Genomic DNA, 20753 nt, shown 5'->3' on the forward strand with positions numbered 1-20753 from the left:
GGTCTCCCTCTTCCCAGGCTAAAAGTTTTATAAGGTGAGTGGCTGACAGATTTTGAATAGGACTTGATCAGTACGTGCTCTCTGAGCATGCATACTGGATCGGGCCCCTGGATAAGTTAGGTGGCTGAACACCCTGGTTTGTAAATTGCTCTTGCACTCAGGTGGGAGATGGGCATCTGGGAAGTTTGGAATGAGGCAGCTGTGCGCATGTCTAGAGGCAAAAATGTAGGCACCGACGGAATTTTTACTGTGAGAAATTTAGGCACCAAGTAAGTTTAGGCATCTACAGGATGTGATGGGATCACAGTGGGGGATTTAAGTGCCAAAAAATGGGATTTAGGTGTCTCAGTAGCTTCATGGATTCCATGCACAGAATAAAATTGCTGCAGTTGCTAGTGTTGACACACTATACTGTAAATTTGCCTGAATGGAAGGGAAGTTATTTTGAAAATCTGGCCCTGCTACTGGGTGCTCAGTATTTGAAAGTCTGACTGTAACTTCTTTTAAAAAAAAAATCTAGCCCAGGATTTCTAAATCAAGCCCTTCCTGTTGTCACCAACTCTAATTCCTCCCACACTTTAATTTCCTCTTCTAATTTGAGTTCCTTTTTCACCTGGGATTTTCTCTACACAGGATGCAGTCAGGTTTTCACACAATAGTTGGTTTGATATATTTCCAAATTACCATTGCAGATACTCTGTCAGGTGCCCAAACAAGCCTTTTCAAAATTTCTGATTAAAATAATCTATTCAAGAGACATTAATGCTCTCACGATAAAGAGGAGACTAAAATCTCTTACCAGTGCCCTTCACCCACATACATGAATTAATTAGGCTGGTCTGGGAGTTATGTTCCAGTCTACAAATGTTTGAGGAGAGCTCAGACTAGCCTGTACAAAGGTGTTAACTACCTCAAGTTAATTGGCAATCTGTTTACCTCAGGATTAAAAACTTCTACTGGAGCCAAATCCTTAGTGGAATATAAAATTCTGGTATGTTAAAGGTAGAGTAGTTTATATACTGAAGCTGCCACAGAATGACAACACTAAAAGAATATTGCAGGCACACAATCTGCAAAAAAATACATATATCTAATATTCCCCACAGACTTTTTTCAGGAGAAAATAGTTTAGGCTGTATATATTGTTCTCTTCTCTCCCCTTGTTTTACAGACTTCTAGTGATGTACATTAGTAAACAAACATTCTAAAATCCAACTGGATAGACCAATGATGCTTTATATTTTTATGAGATCTATTGCAGTGTATGCTGTTGTTCTTGTGGAACTGGGCCTGTTTTGGAATAGTTGTTAGTTAAGTATCTGTTTTAGGAAGGAACCCCTACAAGTCAAGCCAAAGAAGGTCACATTTCCCATTCTTGTTTGATGTACTGTATGCTTAAGTATTGTTCTCTAGTGAGTGTTTGTCAGATGTTGTTTTTTTCCTCCCTTCAGTGGCGAAGGGTTTTCTTATTTTAAAAAACACACATACCTCCCCTTTGGGGGGTAGTTATGCTATTATTTTTTGTTTTCAGTCTCAAATAAGCTTGCATTTCCTTGTCATAAATCTTCTAATGCGAGGGGAGAAATCTGTTGTAGCTAGTAAGTTTGCAAAATAGGGTTTTAAATCCTTAACATGTCCACTGCTGTAACCTACGTAATAGTGTCAGGGTGATAGGTATACTGTTTCTTAATAATGCTTGCTGTGTGCCAGTAACTTAGAGATATAAATTAATTTTTTAGCAGTGGGCAGAAGGAAGGAACTGCTCTGATGCTGTGTCTTCTAATTCTTTACTCTGTCAACTTGTTTTCAGAATGTTATAAATAGCACTGGAAGCTCAGTTGTCTCTCTTTATGTTATTGTACTGATCAGTTTGTCTCCCAAGACAGGCTGTTGTCAAGGGAATGGGGCTTAATCAGCTGATTCTTATTTGGGAGGAAACAAAACAAAATATATATCTAAATCTGATCAAACTAACTACTGAGAAAAGTGCGGTGTCTTTTCTGCTTCACCATGAATAATACCATTTTTTCAGGAAAGAATTAATATTTTAAGAACATTGAAATGTTTGGTTTCAAACAACACCATTTATATGCCATTTAAAAAAAATTCTCCCTGCATCATTGTTCAGAAACCATGAGTCTGCCATTGTTTCACTCACCTTCCCTAGGGAAGCTTGCACAAAAAATAGACTAGGAAGGAAGGCTCTTCATGTGTTTTGATCTTCAGCATCGGTGGGACAGATTTATTAAAAGAATGACTTGTTGAATCCTCCCAATTCTAATTCACAGAGGTTTCTGCCTACTTTCCTGTCGGGCCATTCATGTGTGAATTATGAGCTATCCAATGCTTTGTGCAAATGCAAAATCCTGACTTTGCACAAGTGCCAATTTCTGTGGTTGCTGTCCATTGCACATTCAAGTGAATTTGCATGAGTTCCCAGGGTCCCACAGCAGATCTGCCAGATGTCAGGCATTTGGCTTTGATGTCATGTCCCCCTACATGCATAATTTGAATCTGTAGTGGCTCTTTAAAGATGAGCTCTTATTGATTAAGTGGAACACTGCTGCCAGGAAGCGGAGAGGGTACTGTGTATCAGCCCTGAACGGCCGGTCTCTGCTCCCCTCTTGCTTGGGGAAAGAGCAGTTGTATGAGAGCCATTCTCTGTGGTCATCAAAAGTAAAGGATCAAGCATAATGCCCTCAGAATGGCTCTCTCCTTGCTTGGCTGTTATGACATGTAAGCATCCTTACCCTGTGCCCCCCGGTTTTGTACAGCCCCCTTTTTCTCAGGCACCTACCTTCCTACCTTCTTTGGCTTTGAAAGTCTCTTGCTGTCACCCCCAGTCTAACAGCATCCTGTGTTGCTTACACATGGTTAAAGTATTTCTGAACCTGACTTTCACGCTGGACACACTCACAAGAGAGAAGATGAATGATGTAACGTTTTATGGTCAGCACTAGCGAAAGTTATCTTCTTTACAGTAGGAGGCCACAAATGTATCTGAAACTAATGTGCATTTCAGAGACAGAACTATAGGTGTAATATATGAAGTAATAGGAGCCAAAAGGAAAAATAGGCACATGCTCACCCCTCAACATGGAGATCATATTTACAAATCCTGATAATCGTTTCTGGTTTTACTTCTTTGAGGGTCCTCATGTTGCTAAAGTTTGAGCTCCACTGAGGTAGACAGTAAAGAAATTAGAAGTGATGGAATGGATAAGACAGAGTCTGGGCCAAAATCACTTTGGGGAAGAAAGCTACTAGAGGCTCCCCGATACAGTGCTTGTGGTGTGTTACAGACCACCAGGATCCGATTTGGATATGAATAGAGACCTCTAATGTTTTTAATGAAATAAATACTATTAGGAATTGTGTGATTATGGGAGACTTTTGAAAAACAAATTCTGAAAGCGAAAGTAGGTAAGGACATAGAGGTGAACGGTAACTGGGATAAAATACAACATGGCTTTACAAAAGGTAGATCATGCCAGACCAACCTGATCTCCTCCTTTGAGAAGATAACTGACTTTTTAGACAAAGGAAGTGCAGTAGATCTAATCTACCTGGATTTCTGTAGGGCATTTGATACAGTTCCATGTGGAAAATTATTAGTTACATTGGAGAAGATGGGGATTAATATGAGACTTGGAAGGTGGATAAGGAACTGGTTAAAGGGGCAAGTACAACAGGTCCTACTGAAACGTGAACTGTCATTTGGGAGGGAGTTTACTGGTGGAATTCCTCAGGTATCAGTCTTGGGATCAATCTTAACATCTTTATTACTGACCTTGGTGCACAAATTGAGTGTATGTAATAAAATTTGCGTATGAGACAAAGTTGGGAGGTACAGCCAATACGGAAGAGGACCGGAATTTCATACAACAGGAGCTGGACAACCTTTTAAACTGGAGTAATAAAAATGGGATTAAATTTAATAGTGCAAAGTGCAAGGTCATGCATTTAGGGACTAACAACAAGAATTTTTGCTATAAGATGGGCACTTATCAGTTGGAGGAGACAGAGGAGGAGGAGACAGATCTGGGTGTATTGGTTGATCACAGGATGACTATGAGATGCCAGTGTGATGAGGCCATGAAAAAGGCTAATGCAGTCCTAGGATGCATCAGGTGATGTATTTCCAGTAGAGACAGGGAAGTGTTAGTACCATTATACAGAGCACTGGTGAGACCTCATCTGGAATACTGTGTGCAATTCTGATCTCCCATGTTTATGAAAGATTACTTCAAACAGGAACAGGTGCAGAGAAGAGCTGTTAGAATGATCCGAGGAATGGAAAACCTACCTTAAAGAACTTGACTTGTTTAGATTAACCAAAAGAAGTCTGAGGGGAGATATGATTGCTCTCTATAAATACATCAGAGGGATAAATACCAGGGAGAGAGAGGAGCTAAGCACCAATGTGGACACAAAAACAGATGGATATAAACTGGCCATCAGTAAGTTTAGGCTTGAAATTAGGCAAAGGGTTCCAACCATTGGAGGAGTGAAGTTCTGGAACAGCCTGCCAAAGGGAGCAGTGAGAGCAAAAAACCTAACTGGCTTCAAGACTGAGCTTGATAAGTTTATGGAGGGGATAGTATGGTGGAACTGCCTACAATGGCATGTGGTCCATCGGCAACTGCCAATAGCAAAAATCCCCAATGGCTGGAGATGGAACTCTAAGTGGGGAGGGCTCTGAGTTACTACAGAGAATTCTTTCCCAGATATCTGCCTGGTGGGTCTTGCCCACTTGCTCAGCGTCTAACTGGTCACTATATTTGGTGAGAGAATTTTTTCCCAGGTCAGAGTCCCTAGTGGGGTTTTCACCTTCCTCTGCATCATGGGGTACAGGTCACTTGCAGGTTTAAACTAGTGTAAATGGTGAATTCTCTGTAACTTGAAGTCTTTAAACCATTGTTTGAGGACTTCAGTAACTCAGCCAGAGATTAGGGGTCTATTACAGGGATGGATGGGTGAGGTTCTGTGGCCTGCAATGTGCAGGAGGTCAGACTACATGATCATGATGGTTACTTCTGACCTTAAAGTCTGTCAGTCTAGGGAACCCAGATATGAAATTGCAAAAATACAAATTGTGGTATGTAACCTATGACTTAAATCAACTTCTGTACCAGATGACTAGAGGATAGCTAATGTAACACCAATTTTTTTAAAAAGGCTCCAGAGGTGATCCTGGCAATTGCAGGCTGGTAATCCTAACTTCAGTACCAGGCAAATTAGTTGAAACAATAGAATGATCAAACATGTAGATGAGCACGATTTATTGCAAGACTCAACACTGCTTTTGTAAAGGGAAACCATGCTTCACCAATCTATTAGAATTCTTTGAGGGAAGGGTCAACAAACATGTAGGACAAGCGTAATCCAGTTGGTATACTGTACTTGGACATTCAGAAAGCCTTTGACAACGTCCCTCACCAAAGGCTCTTAAGTAAAGTAAGCAGGCATGGGATAAGAGGGAAGGTCTTCTCATGGATCAGTGACTGGTTAAATACAGGAAACAAAGGGTAGGAATAAATGGTCAGTTTTCAGAATGGAGAGAGGCAAACAGCAGGATGAGGGAAACAGCAGGGTCCCCCAGGGATTTGTGCTGGGACCAGTGCTGGTCAACACCTTCATAAATGATCTAGAAAAAGGGGTAAACACTGAAGTGGTGATGTTTGCTTGCAGAGGATACAAAATTACTCAAGATCATTAAGTTTAAAGCTGATTGTGAAGAGTTACAAAAGGATCTCACAAAACTAGGTGACTGTGGAACAAAATAGCAGATGAAATTCAGTGTCGATAAATAAATGCAAAGTAGTGTATAATCTCAACTATACATACAAAATGATGAGGTCTAAATTAGCTGTTACCACTGAAGAAAGATCTTGGAGTCCTTCTGAATAGTTCTCTGAAAACATCCGCTCAATATGCAGTGGCAATCAAAGAAGCTAACAATGTTAGGAATCATTAGGAAAGGGATAGATAATAAGACCGTAAATATCATAATGACACAATATAAACCCATGGTACGCCCACACCTTGAATACTGCATGCAGTTTTGGTCATCCCACCGCAAAGATATATTAGAATTAGAAGCGGTACAGAGAAGGACAACAAAAATGATTAAGGGTATAGAAGAGCTTCCATACGAGGAGAGATTAAAAAGAATGAGACTGTTCAGTTTGGAAAAGAGAGAACTGAGGTGGGGCTATGATAGAGGTCTATAAAATCATGAATGAATCATGAAGAAAGTGAATAGGGAAGTATTATTTACCCCCTTCACAAAACACAAGAGCCAAGGTTCACCCAATGAAATGAATAGGCAGCAGGTTTAAAACAAACATAAGGAAGTACTTCTTCACACAGTGTACAGTCAACTGATGGAATTCATGGCCAGAGGATGTTGGGAAGGCCAAAAGTATAAATGGGTTCAAAAGAGAATTAGATAAGTTCATGGAGGATAGGTCTATCAATTGCTATTAGCCAAGATGGTCAGGGATTCAATCCCATACTCTGTCTCTAAGCCTCTGCCTGCCAGAAGCTGAGACTGGACAACAAGGGATGGATCACTTGATAATTGCCCTGTTCTGTTCATACCTTCTGAAGCATCTGGTATTGGTCACTATCGTAAGACGGGAAGCTGGGCTAGATGGACCATTGGTCTGATCCAGTATATGTTCTAAACCAGTTTTGGGTAGGGGAGTTCAAAGGGGCAGATGGAATCCTTTGTCCAAAACGCTAAGCTGTGGAGCAGCTCTGCAGTTGGTTATGCAGCCTGTTGGATACAGTAGCATCTCTTGTTAGAGGACTTGGCAGTACTGACCAGTCCTGGATCAATTAGCCACATCACTGTCATTCTCCCTATGAATGCTACTATGGAGCACTGAGGTGTGCAAAGTTCCCCCAGCATGGCTTCTCTGAACTCTACCCTTCCTATGCTGCTAAAAGATGTAGGTTCCACTGTGTTTACGGCCTTTTGCCGTCCTTCCTTGTTCCAAACTAGGATTTGGTCCTTTATGTACAGTATTGCTAGATCAGAGTTCACTATAAAAGATTCCAGCAGTATCTGGTTTCACTTACAACAAGGTCTTTTGGACATAGGTATTCCCTTGTTCGGTAAATGCAATAAATGTTGAACAAAGTTCTGCAGCATTTGAAGTGGGCCTATACCATTTTTAACAAGTTTAGAGGATGTCAGTGATTTCAGTTGTGGTTAGTGAGGCTAATATGATCTGTTCTTAAATATTCTGTGGAGGACTTTAAATACTTTGCTAATGCAAGCAATTTGAAGTAAAAATGTAGTTATCTACATAGTAATAAGTAAAAGTACTGATCATTTGTGAAAAGCTCTCTAGTGGGGAGGGAAAACATCTAGAACAATGACTTTTCCATCCTACTGCCTGTATTAACTGTGGTCCAAACAGATGGCTTATTTGCCCTTCCCCCCATGGATTTAAAGGTACAGCATTTACATTGCCCATGTGATCTTCCCTCTTCTTATTTATTTATTTATTAGTAGTCATGTTTGTTTACAGTAGTGCCAGGGGCGGCTCCAGGCCCCAGCATGCCAAGCACGTGCTTGGGGCGGCATGCCGCGGGGGGTGCTCGGCCGGTTGCCGGGAAGGTGGCAGGCAGGCAGCCTGAGGTGGAGGGTCCGCTGGTCCCGCGGCTCCGGTGGAGCTGGCAGAGCGCCTCCCATGGCATCCCGCTGTGCTTGGGGCGGCGAAATGTTTAGAGCCGCCCCTGAGTAGTGCCTTGGAACCAACCAAGAATTGGGGCCCCATTGTGCTAGGTGCTGTAGACAGTTCCTCTCCTGAAGAGTTTACAATTTAAATAGACAAGACAGATATAGAAGAAAAGAGTAAAAATATAGAGGATATTCTAAAGGCACCTTCTCTTGTGCCTTCTGCTGCTATTAAATTTTCTCGTTCGGCTGCTTGCACTCAGCTTTTTGTCTTTCCCTTGAGCAATCATGTGGCTGAAGCTCCTGTTAAGAAGAGTATCCATTTTCTTTTAGAAAATGGTTTACTGAAAAAAACAACCAAGAATGCTTTAACCTTGTAAAGAATGTCTCTCTCACATTTCCTCTGTGAAGTTTATGGGTGAACGAAGAACCACTGAGGTGCTTGAATCTCAGAGCTGGCATGTTCATCTATGTCTCTGTCACTAGGCAGAAGAAAAATAGGCTTCTTTATTTAATTAGCAGGGAAAATTGTACAGCTACAATTGTGCCAGTTTAACTAGGGGGGTAGTTTAAATGTAACTTTGTGTCTAGACATTCTGAAATCTGTTTAAACCTGACCTATTGGTTTAGTGCATCTCTTACCAATATAACCAGTTTTAAACCAATATGAGTGCCCTCACAGGGGGGTTGCACTAGTTTAACTAAATCAATTTTTAAACTAATTTAAGGTAAACTGCTGTAACTTGTGTATGTTGACCACCTCTTAGTAGCCTCTTGCAGTGAAGATGTCTTTTGGTTTTACAACTGACAACAGAAGCCATGACTTGAGATTGTTAAAGTTTAAATGCACATTGTGTTCACAACAGGTAATGTTTTTGTTTCTTTGTGCTTGCACTTATGAAAGTGATTCAACAAGTATGAAAAAGATCACCAGTTGTACTGGCAATATACTCTGTTTCTAAAAAGAACTCTCTCACAGCATTTCTCAAGAGCTCACTACCTGTATGTTCATTTAAACAGAACTAGCCAGACCACAATATCACCATATAAATAACTTCCAATAATATTACAATCACAGAACAGAATGATTAGTTTGCTTAATCAACTTCCTGCATATGTGGGTTCAAGGATAGATAACTTAATTCATTACGACTTCCTACCCAGGCCTATGTCGCCATAGACCTTTCTCCCTTCCCAGAAACAGCACATCTGAATAGCAACGTCTATCCAGAAAGGTGATGTGTCAACAGATAATCATAACATATTTTACACTGTGACTCAGTCCCCAGAAATATTAGTGTTGTGTCCCAACTTACAGGGAGTGCCTTAAAACAAAGCACTGAGAATTGGTACATAACTATGTCAATTGTATCTACTACAGTATCTGAGTTGGGGCGGCTCCAGGCCCCAGCACGCCAAGCGCGTGCTTGGGGCGGCATGCCGCGGGGGGCGCTCTGCCGGTCGCCGGGAGGGCAGCAGGCAGGCCGCCTTTGGCGGCATGCCTGTGGAGGGTCCGCTGGTCCCGCGGCTTCGGTGGACCTCCCGCAGGCATGCCTGCGGAGGGTCTGCTGGTCCCGTGGCTCCACCGAAGCCGCGGGACCAGCGGACCCTCCACAGGCACGCCTGCGGGAGGTCCACCGGAGCCACGGGACCGGCGACCGGCAGAGCGCCCCCCACGGCATGACACTGTGCTTGGGGCAGCAAAATGTCTAGAGCCGCCCCTGATCTGAGTGTTCACTCAGCTCCAACTAAGCTCTTAAGATCCTGTCCCAGCAAACAATAGGTACACTGTAAAATTTGGAGTAAATTATCTCCTTTGAAACAAACTTGTTAAGAATTTAGAGGGGACGGCCCCAGTGAATTACAGTAAGGTTATTTACAAGGTGTTGCTACCTGTGTCCAACAAGCCTTTATTACTTCTTCTAAACCTATGATTCACCAGCTATGACTTTTATTGTATTTCTATGATAAGACCAAAAAAATGTTAATGGGATGAGCTAGCCTTGCTGAGTAATATTATAATCTTATTGATGTTGCCTTTGTCTCTACTCCCCTACCCTTACAGTTACTGCTGTTTCATTACCCATCTCCTTGTATCATTTCAGAACTAAATTGGGAAGTTTCTTGGGGCAGAGATTTTATATCTCATCTGTATTTGGAAGCTCCTAGCACGCTCTCTGATGCAATTAAATTATTGCCATTTCATCTGCCCAGTGAAAAAAAAGTTCTTTTTAAAAAATACTCATTGGCAAAACTCCTCTCTGATTTTGCTTCCTATGAACTGAAAGACTGCAATCCAGAACATATTTTACTTTCACTCAGCTAAAAGTTAAGGTTGCACATTACCCACAGTTCCCTCTCAAACTCTTAAGAGGTGTCTTTCATTTCTCAAAAGAATGCTAAGGATCAAAATTTGAAGAGTAAACCTTACTAGTTCTCCATGAAGGAGTATTGGGCATCAACGTGTCTAGAATCTAGGCCAATCTCCTTTGCAGGCAATTATGTTAAAAAGTTTGAAAAGATGTTGTTCTATGATATTCCTGTGTTAGTAGGCAGGGTTACATGGTAAGCATTAATGTTTTTACCAGCAGGGGCAGCTCCAGGCACCAGCATGCAAAGCACGTGCTTGGGGCAGCAAGCCCCTGGGGGCACTCTTCTGGTCGCCGCAAGGGCGGCAGGCAGGCTGCCTTCGGCAGCTTGCCTGCGGAGGGTCCGCTGGTCCTGTGGGACCAACGGACCCTCCGCAGGCATGCTGCCGAAGGCAGCCTGCCTGCCGTGCTTGGGGCGGCAAAATGCCTAGAGCTGCCCCTGGTTACCAGAACAATAATTCTACATCTCCAGCCTTTCTGGGTTTTTTTGAAATACACTCAAATGAGGTTCCATTTAAGATTTTATATTTCTAACTCTAATTCTCTCTCACTGAATATTTTTTTTGTTTGTTCTGGGAATTATATATATTGCTTGGAACAGAGCATGAGCTTTATGAATGTAATATGTTGCTTTCCAAATAAGTACCCTAACATTTCACACTACATACTATGTCTGATGACCTGATTGCATTCCTCCAGAATCTCTACCTTCTCTTGTCCTGTACCTTTGATTTTTTTTTAACCTTTTGGAAAGTCTCTCTAGGTAACATTTTGGGTTACATAAAAATGATTATGCTTCCAGTCCCTGCCCAAATACTGGGACTGAGCACCTTCAACTCCCGTTTGAGGTCAATGGTAACCGATGATACTTAGCACTTCACCAAAGACACTTGGCACCTTACAGGGTCACACCTGGGAATGTGGAATTCCCATTAGTAGTCTATGAATCTTGAATGTTTGTAATTATATAGCACTGAGTATTCTTGTTGCTGTTTAGCGCTGGGCATTGTTACCACAAAGCTATCTTTAATTGTGGGATAGCACTTTGATACCATGGTGATATGAAATCTTACAATAATGTAGCAATATTATTTAATCTGAGGTTTGTACATAACACAAATGGTGAGAATGAGTTACATAGGAAGGGTGATCTAATTGTTAGGGTACTGGACTGGAACTCAAGACCTGGGTTCAATTCTTGGCTCAGCCACAGACACACACCTTGTCCAAGTTGCTTAGTCTACCATGTTCTTTGTCTGTAAAAATGGAAACTGTATTTGTCTCATAGGTGTTGTAAGGATAAAAATCCATTACTGACTGTGAGGAGCTTAGATACTGTGATGATGAGGCCATATAAGTAGGTGGATAGATGCCACAGTATAAAAACCTCAGTGAAATTAACATGGGGACATTAGCTATTGCTGTTTCACCCTCTCAATAGTATAATTGAATTATTTTAATTAGCTGTATTATCTGGAGCTATTACAATGTAAAGCAGCACTAACAAACTGAAAAGCAGGACTGAATTGTGTGCTTTCCTACAGTTCTACTAGGCAAATATTCCTCACTCCAAGAAATGTGCCATGATTACTTTTGTAATTTTAAAGAATTGACTGAAACAATATTTTAAAGTGCAATAACTTACCTTTGTAAATGATTTGTTTAGGGGCGGGGGAGTTGGCTGGGGTGGGAATAAATGTCAACTGAGGTTGGTTTAAACTGTTGGGTGCTTGATCCTGTGGAAAATTAAGCCACTTATTTAGGTACCTAGATAGGGATATAACAGCCTAACTTTAGGGACCCCTTTTATTTTTTAAAATCTTGGCCTTATATTTTGCTTTTAAGGTCTTTATTGTAACATAACTGCATCGTGAATTCAACAGCCTCATTCCTAGTGAATTCTTAGCAGGACGTTCTGCCATTGCTGTGAAGTAAGAGTTATTTTAGAATAATGTGGCGAAGGGGTTTGTGTGGGGAAGGTTAGATATAGCCTGTTTGGTGGGGTGCTTTGGTAAAAGGGGTGTTGGAAGGATACTATCCTTGGGGAGGCAGAGTTAAGGGTGTGGTCTATGTCAGATCTGATAGTTGCCATAAAGTGTATATCTATGGGTGGAGTACAGAGTATATCCTGTTCAGTGGATTACCTGACAAAACTTCAAAAAGTTAGGTAGTATGTAGCATCCTTTAAAAAGAAACTTGTCAGAATTCCAGCAATGTTTAGATTCATGGACCACGGTAGGTCTCCCATTGGCTTTTTTTTTTTTCTAAAAAGTGGCTGGATATGCTACATATTGTTCATTACATGTTCTGTATTTAAAAGAAATTTATGTAAGTAGAAAAAGTTGAGATTTGAAATACAAGTTGACAAGAAATTCTACGGAGAATCTATATACCACTTAATACTCCCTTCTACTCTCTAATTGTAGACTTTTTTAAAAGGCTGACTAGATTTCTAGAAATTTGGAATCAGCCATCTCTAATAAAATGTGCAATCCTTAAAATAAATGCATTTTAGTAAGTGTTGAAAGTGCTACTTAAGGGTCTTGTAAATTGTTAGGAGAGATTTACAAAGAACAGTTAGGTGCCCAACTCCAACTGACTATCAAAGGGAACTGGATACCTTTCCCCCCTTTGTGCCTTTGAAAATCTCCCTCTTAAACATTAGTGTATGCCCTGTAGAATGTGCCTGTGAACTTTAGTATTAACCATTTTGTGGGTTTCTGATCAATAAATGCATTACCTTAAAAATCGATCATTAAACAGTAATACTACATGAAACAATTTTTGTTATAATCTGTTCTGCTTTACACATAACCCACATTTTGTTAGTACTTCAGTTATCAGGCATAAAGAAAATAAAATGGGCTGTAAAAGAGTGTATCAATTATATGACATGTGCCTTAGTGTAACCTCTGTTTTCTAACATCACTACATATTTCTTTTGGACTAGTGGACAAAAATTGAACAATATATTTTAAAATAAAAGTTGGAATGAACTAAACATGCAGGACGATCTTAGATGTATACTCTGTGTTGTGTGAGGGAAAAGATCAGTCTACAAAAGGATGCGCTAAACTGTAAACATTCTGTCCTCATAATGCAGCATTACAGTCCTATTTGTGGTTATTTCCTTTGCTTTCTTTCTCCAGATTTTCCATGAAGCCTAGCTAAACATGCAACCAGCAATACATTGATAAGGCCCATGCAGCTGTGGAGATATTCTTCTACGTGGTGAAAATGGCTCTAATTTTTTGACAACGATTAAAGGACAATGGGGTCAAATACACTTGGGAAGGCTGCAACATTAGATGAACTTTTAAACACTTGCATTGAAATGTTTGGTATGATTCTTCAATCTTTTGTTTCATTGCTTGCTGTTCTTGAAATTCAATTACTATTATAAGCTCACCCAGGCTATTATCTATCAGTTGATCATTCGTTTGGCAAACAAATTCCTTTAGTTGTGAAATTTTCCATGCTTGGTTCTTAGCCCAGAGGAAATTTTTTGTATTGAAAAGTTTGAAGAAAATTCTTTCATCTGAATAAGGGGGCGGGAGAGCTTCTCTCCTGTCCTGATGGGTTCAAACACTGTGTATTTTTAGTAATATACATTACCTAATACCAAAAAAGTTAATCCATTTAACACAAGAACAATTGATAGACTGATTTAAACGTGGGGGTCTGTATTAAGATTAGATAACTATACAGTTGGATTATTTTATGAATTTGCCTCTGATTTTTTACAAAAGAAATAGGAATATATTTCTTGGGGCACTGATTTTTTTTGTTTGTTTTTTTTGTTTTGCTGTGTTGTTTACACTGGATCTTTTTCAATCTAGTGCTACTTCTGGAAGCTTTTCCCATGCATTGTGTAGTAATATAATTGCAGGTTCTCATTTTAATCAACCATTACCTATAGAACTTTCTATCATTTATGTGAGCCTGTTGCTAATCATATAATTTACATACTTGGATGCCCTTATGGATTGTCATACATAGAAATGAATACTAATCCTTTGAAAAAACAAAACAATGACCCCAAGTCTCCAGTTAGCAGTGATTATATTAACTCACAAATTGCTAGTTATATTAAGAAAACAAATAATCATATTAGGACCTTTCATTTTATGGAACATGAACATACACCACCTCTTTCCACTTTAAAAGGTACTAGGCCTTGATTCATCAAAGCACTTAATCAAAATGAGGCATTCTGAACTGCTTTTTAAAGACCATGTGACCACTTGGTTTGAACGAGGTTATAATTTGATTTCATTTTTGAGGAGAGAGAGAGAGAGAGAGAGAGATCTTCTCGCTGTCAGAGATGAAATCACTAAGGGCCAGTTACTGCAACTGAATCTAAGCAGACACACCACTGCACCCATGCACGTCCAGTTGCCAATTCTGGCCCTAAAATGGTGCAAACCCCATATAGGGCATACTTAACCAGAGATAGCAGAGGCTATTTACATTTTACATATTGAAATGATCATTCCTCCTTCTCTTTCCCCCAAATATATACATACACTTCTCTTTTGAATACTGAAGTCCATAATGTGTGTGTGTGTGTGTGTGTGTGTGTGTGTGTGATTCCCTTTCCTCTTTGTCCCCTTTGATTTACTCTGGTTCTTCATTAAATATTCTCTATAACTGGAAAAACATTCTCCACTCCCCAGCTAGCCCCTCCCAATACATACACATTTGAATGTGACATTTGGTTGTCATGGTCAGTTTTTATCAATGAATGACACGATTGAATTTTCTGATGATCACTTAAAATTAGGTACATCCAACTGAACTTGTAATTATAATGTCTTACTAATCTAGAATTCTGGGGCTTGAGTGCATTTTAGGTAATGGGTTATTATAATTAGTTGCTATCAATTTTCTCTTGTTCAAAGCTTTTTTTTTTTTTAAATCCCACTTGGAGTTTGAAGAAGGCACTCGTGTTGAAACAGTAACATTACTATTGTGATACTTATAAAGTAATATTTAATAAAAGTTTTGGGGAAGGAGGGGTTTATATTAATTTCCTTTCATTTTAGACTGATATGATTTGATAATTGATGTGCTACAGCCATTGTAATTTGCTGATTTTCACTGCTAGAGGAGCATTTTACTTGTTATGTTTCTGTTCTGAAGATATTTTAATTGACAGTGCACTGGATATATTTTCATTTTCAATATTAATACATCTGTCTTCCCTGAAGAGAGGTAATAGATCATGGATATCTGGAAACTGGCTGATCTCTGCCCTTGAATAATGCATGTCATTTAACTTAAAATGGTGTCTCTATTTTACAGATAATAAAGGACATTTGGGCACCAGTCATTTACCAAGAATGGTTCTTTTAATGCACCGGTGGTATCTACCTTCCACAGAACTGGCCGGCAAACTTCTCTCCATATATCCTTTCAAAGATCCATATACCCTAGTATTAGCACTTTGGAAGACAAACTGTGATAACATGTAAAATCTGTGCATTAAACAGTAGTATTGGACTGCCTATAAGGCTCTTAAGCAATTTATGGGCCTGGTCCAATGCCTACTGAAATCCTTTCAACTGATTACAGTAGACTTTGGATCAGGTCTTTTATGAACCTGCTGAAGTGTGCTTTGAATTAGCATTTGAGAAGTACAAAAATATTTAAGGACACAAAGATACAAATGGAAATTTGGCACTTAACTCCCGTTGACTTTCTATGGGAGTTGCTTGCCTGGCACCTGTGCCTTTTGAAAATCTCCTCTGTAATCGTTCAATATCTACTGATATCCTTGATTAGCCTGTATTGGTGGGAAATTATTTGTCCAGCAGAATATTCAGAAATAGTGTGTACTGGATGCATGTTTTTGCTAAGACAAATGGCAAATTGCTGAATTGGAAATGGTGTCTATATTTTTCAGTGTGTTATTTCATCTCAAGGTATAGCACATTTCAATTTGGAGGAATAACATACAAAAAATACTCTACCCTGTACAAAAGTGAAAACTCTCTAAACGAACAAGACTGCTGCGCGAGTAAAAAAAAAATGTTACTAAAACCATGATCATGAAGCTTATTCTTTAACTAATCTACCTATAGAGATGCCAGTGGGGAAAAATGCAGTGAATTCCGCTTAAAAATCTGCTGTTTCATGAGGTAAAAATGCTGATTTTTTTCACTGGGATTTGTTTTTATAGCTTTGAATAGTCAATTTTTACAAATAATAAAAAATCCTAAACCAAGTCAGTCCACCTCTACTAATGCTTTCTCTTGGACTACTTTACAGACATAGAATTGGGGGAAAATCCTGTTCAGAGCAGTTATTCAGCTAGGGTTATTCAGGTTTTTGAACACTTACACTGTATCAAGCTACAGAGCTTACTGAAAACTCATGCTACAGTTTGACTGGTATTTGTTCTTTGAGTTTTAACACTCAGACTAGATTGGCACAGCATGCAAAACTGGGGGGAGGGGTACATCATAGTACAATCTAGAATGGTATAAAAAGATTGTCCCTGGATTGTTCACTTCAGTTCATGTGAACCCTAGATAATTCAAACTAAGGGTATGTTTTGCAAAGCAAACAAACAAAAATATGCGTTAACACAAGTTAAAATAGCAATGAAGACATGGCAATTTGACTTTTAACTTGGGTTAGCTGCTCAAGTTCAACACCCAGCTTCCTTATAGGCTTTAACTTCAGCTACTAACCTGAGTTAAAAGTCAAGTAGCCTCGTCTTCACTGTTATTTTAATGTCAATTAGCTAACCCATGTTAACATACTTATTTGCAATGAAACATACCCTAAGATAGGATGCTTTAGCAACTTCAGTGCTGCCACAGGTACCTGGTATATAGGATCAGGAGAATGTATAGCAGGTGCTGTCTTGTCAAATTGGTAACATTTTCTGATATATACCTGAATATTGACCTAGTAAGGCTGCCTCTGCACAGGACTGTTTGTTTTTTTGTTTTCCTTTTTTCAGTACAAGGTAATGTGTGAATTTAAACAGATAGAGCTATGCTGGTTAACACCACCCTCCCGTAGCCCATCCCAATATGGACACTTGTGCTCCAGTATGAGGAGCTTTTTTCAGTGTAGCTTATGTTGCTTGGGAAGGGGTTAAGCTAAAGCAAAAAAAAAAAAAGCCAGTTGCACTGGAACAAAAGTGTCCTCATGGGGTATTGCATAACTATATCCATCTAAATTCACACTTTGGGGAAGCCTTTTCAGTATCAACCATTTAGGCAAGGCCTTACACCTAAATGTGGAGTATATTTTGAAAGGTGCAAATGTCACTTAGGTGCCTAACTCCCATTGAAATGCACCTCAGAAGAATCCCACTGTGTTCCACTGAAGACAATGTGCTAACTTGGGGAAAGTATTAATAAGAGGCTTTTGCATATGTATCATTGTCCTCTGTTGGATGAAGCATGTCAGAATTCATCAAGCACATTGGTTCAGTTACTGGAAGAGCTAGTGGTGGGACTGCTGTTTACCACATATGTGACTTTGGATCTCCAATGATTTCTTCTGAGTGCCATGTGTATGGTGGCTGAGTAATCATGGCATGCATCTATGCAGCCACAGAATGTTACGTCTGGATCTTTGGATAACCTTTCTCCCATGATTTCAGGTACTGGATTTTGGAATTTCCAGCAGAATTTAATTTGGATCTTGGTTTGATTCGTCTGACTGAGGAGTTCCGGGAAGTAGCCAGCCAGCTTGGTTATGAGGAACATGTCCACCTTATTGACATCTCCAGCATGTAAGAATATCATTTGTCAGGTTCCACAGGCACCTTTCTTTCCATATTTTGTAACACCAGAGCCCTTACTCAGTACAGAATGCACTATGTGATATTGAGGATCCCATTTTGGTTTAAAGGGATGACATAGTGAGCACTAGGAAGTAATTATCAAAAAGATGATGTTCTCTCCAAAACTGAAATTTCTAAAACACCATTTGGGATAATATAGACTGGCAAGTATCACATATACTGAATTGTAGTGAAGAAGAATTGCTGTATTTTTATATATACACTGTTCCTGATTCTATATGTTGCAAAGCCATATAAGTAAAGAATACTATGCTGTTGATGGTGGTTATTGCTTAGTATTGCGATAATGATGTCTTCATACCGAATAAGCTGACATTGCACTGAGCATGCAACACCAGCATAGTTAAGGATGGCAACATTATTATATACTTTGCAATTCCCTTGTGTCATCAGGGAGGCTCAAGACTTTTCTTACTGCCCCCTTCCCTCCAAAAATAAACAAGACCACCCCAATGCTGAATCTGATTATTTCACAGTTGCATCACAATTTTTTAATATATTTCAAAGGGAGTTTGTCCATGGTATTTTGTTTTAACTGGATCATCTCTGGAGTTTTCATTGCTAGTTGTTCTTATGTCCAAAATGTTAATTTCAGGTGGCTACGGAACCAAACCAGGACTTTATACCTCCAAGGTCTTAACATTAGCAGAGAAGCTGTATTAGCTCTTTCACTAGCTCATCTGTTAATAGTGGTTTTCTTTAAAATATGGCATATGCTTAGTAGTGTTTCCTTTTGTAAAGAATGGCAAAATGAACTGGGAGGAACCTTGTTTTGCTCTTCAACAAATTTTGCCTCTTTTCCCCTTCTCTTCCTCTCTCTATTCATTAATTGTGTGGGAGCAGACTAATTTTCAGAGAAAATTGAGAAAAAAAGACACTTTCAAATATTTCTTGTTCTACAATTTCTTTATGATCGGTTTGTTTCATATTTAAAATTTTGACCCATTTTCAATAGACTCTGGAGGCAGATAAGCTTCTGTTCTCTGGATGACCCTCTGATTCTTAGGGTAGATCTACTTTATAGTCGCTAGAGAAGCACAGCTTCGGCACTGCAGGTGTACCGCTGTAGCAGCGTAATGGAGGTGCTTCCTACATCGACAGAAAGGGGTTTTCAAATGTTGTAATTAATCCATCTCCACAACAGGAATCGTTCCCTCAATCTAGCTGCCTCAACACTGGAGCCTAGGATAATGTAGCTATATTAATCTAGTTTTATTGTAGACCAGTCCTTAAAATATAGTTTTAGCCTGCTTGCAGTTGGAAGTAAATAATCCACGTGATGTGTGTGGCTTCCAATTTATCTTGTTGAGAATTAGGTGGCTATATCTCCAAATGCATAAATAGAGATGGGTCTGAATAAAAACTCTGATTCCAAACATTGATGAATGTCAGAAAATTTCAGCTCCAGATAGTGTGGCTTGGGCTCATTTCTATAAATACTTTAGCCAAAGAACTAAATTTTTAAAGCTAAACAGGGATTTAGTACAGCTAGTCAAAAATTGTCCAGCAGAACATTTTTCCACCAGAAAATGCTGATTTGTCAAATTGAAACATTCCATGGGAACGTGTTGATCTTGTGACAAAATTTCATTTTGATATTTTCAAGTGAAACATTTTTATAAGGTCATAAAATAATGTCATATACACATACTTCATTCAGGATAACAGAACATTTTGACCTTATTAGAAAGAAAGATTTCAATTTTTCAGTGCACACTTTTTCTTTTAATATAACTTGTGTGGCAAAGTACCTGCTTCTCCTCGGCTGGCTCAGTCCCTTTTTGCCTTGGAGACACAGGCTTGGGCAAAGCAAAGACCTTCCCGGCCACGCAGGGTCTGGCTGATCCTTTTCTCAGTCAGTCCCTTGCTGTTTTTTCTCCCCTTCTGGGGACAGAGTGCAGTCTTCCTTGCTGGAAGAGTTCAGAGTCTTGCTGCACCTACTCACTGGCAGCCCCCGTACCCCCCACCCCTTCTCCCCCCCACCCCCAGCTCCCCGCTTCCCTGCCTCCCTGCCAGGGAGGGTTTAAAAAGGTCTTCAGCAATTGGGGCCAGCTGATCCTAATTAGTTCCCTGGTAACCCCTGTTCCAGCTGAACCTAATTTCTCCATGGCTATCTCCCCTCAATGGATAGGGAGAGGCCTTTTAACCCCTCTGGGACTAATTACTACCCCTCCCTTGGTAGCTATTTGTCCTGGGTTTGCCACACTTGTTTGTTATAAACATTTTTTAAATGTTCTGAACTGATGTGAAACAAAACTTGAAAATTTCCTTTTGCAGGAAATTTTCAAATTTGAGATTTCATTCTAATTTGGAAGAAAAACAAAGCCAAAATCTTGGCATTTCCCACAAAATGGAAATTCCAGTTCCTCCCCAGTTCTAGGATTTAGCTACCTAACTCCCATGGACATCCAAAAGTTAGGAGGCTTAGTCCTAATGCTTTGTTTTTGAAATAATAATAATAAAATAATAGCATTTCAATGATGAATCTCTACAGCAGCCAAATACAAAGGATGGGCCTGTGGAGGAACAACACCACACACACGGAAGCAAAAGTTCAGTAAAGTGTTGAGTATATGTGAAGCTCAGTTGTATGTCAGCAGAGCAAAGTACTTTCCTAGCTGTCGTATGTAGTTCACAGACGTCCTTTCTTCTTTTGTTCCATTTTTCAGGGCTTGTAGTCTTCCAGATATCAACAAAACAAAAACACCCCACAAGTCTGACATTATCCAAGTCAATTTTTGGTCTAATTTGATATTAGATGAAATGTAGCCATTAGGTCCTATTGAATTAGGTGATACAGTGTAACACAGAAGAAAGAATTGTTCTTGAGTGCCAGATATATAGCTCTACTCCTGTACATCAGTTCAGA

General features: G+C 39.7%; 1 protein-coding gene across 5 annotated transcripts in view; it reads left to right on the forward strand.

Annotated features, from left to right (window-relative positions):
* The window catches only part of RASGRP3 (RAS guanyl releasing protein 3), a 103405-nt gene that overhangs the window by 43752 nt on the left and 38900 nt on the right, over window positions 1–20753 (forward strand). For all 5 annotated transcript variants that reach the window (XM_045009933.1, XM_045009934.1, XM_045009937.1 and 2 more), the window contains 4 exons: window positions 13209–13400; window positions 15364–15466; window positions 16137–16199; window positions 17681–17812. In XM_045009933.1, coding sequence (XP_044865868.1) covers window positions 13331–13400; window positions 15364–15466; window positions 16137–16199; window positions 17681–17812 — 368 coding nt within the window. In that variant the 5' untranslated portion in view covers window positions 13209–13330. The remainder of the gene's footprint in view (window positions 1–13208; window positions 13401–15363; window positions 15467–16136; window positions 16200–17680; window positions 17813–20753) is intronic.

This window comes from Mauremys mutica, chromosome 3 (assembly GCF_020497125.1).
Source record: "Mauremys mutica isolate MM-2020 ecotype Southern chromosome 3, ASM2049712v1, whole genome shotgun sequence".
Classification (NCBI taxonomy): Eukaryota; Metazoa; Chordata; order Testudines; family Geoemydidae; genus Mauremys; species Mauremys mutica.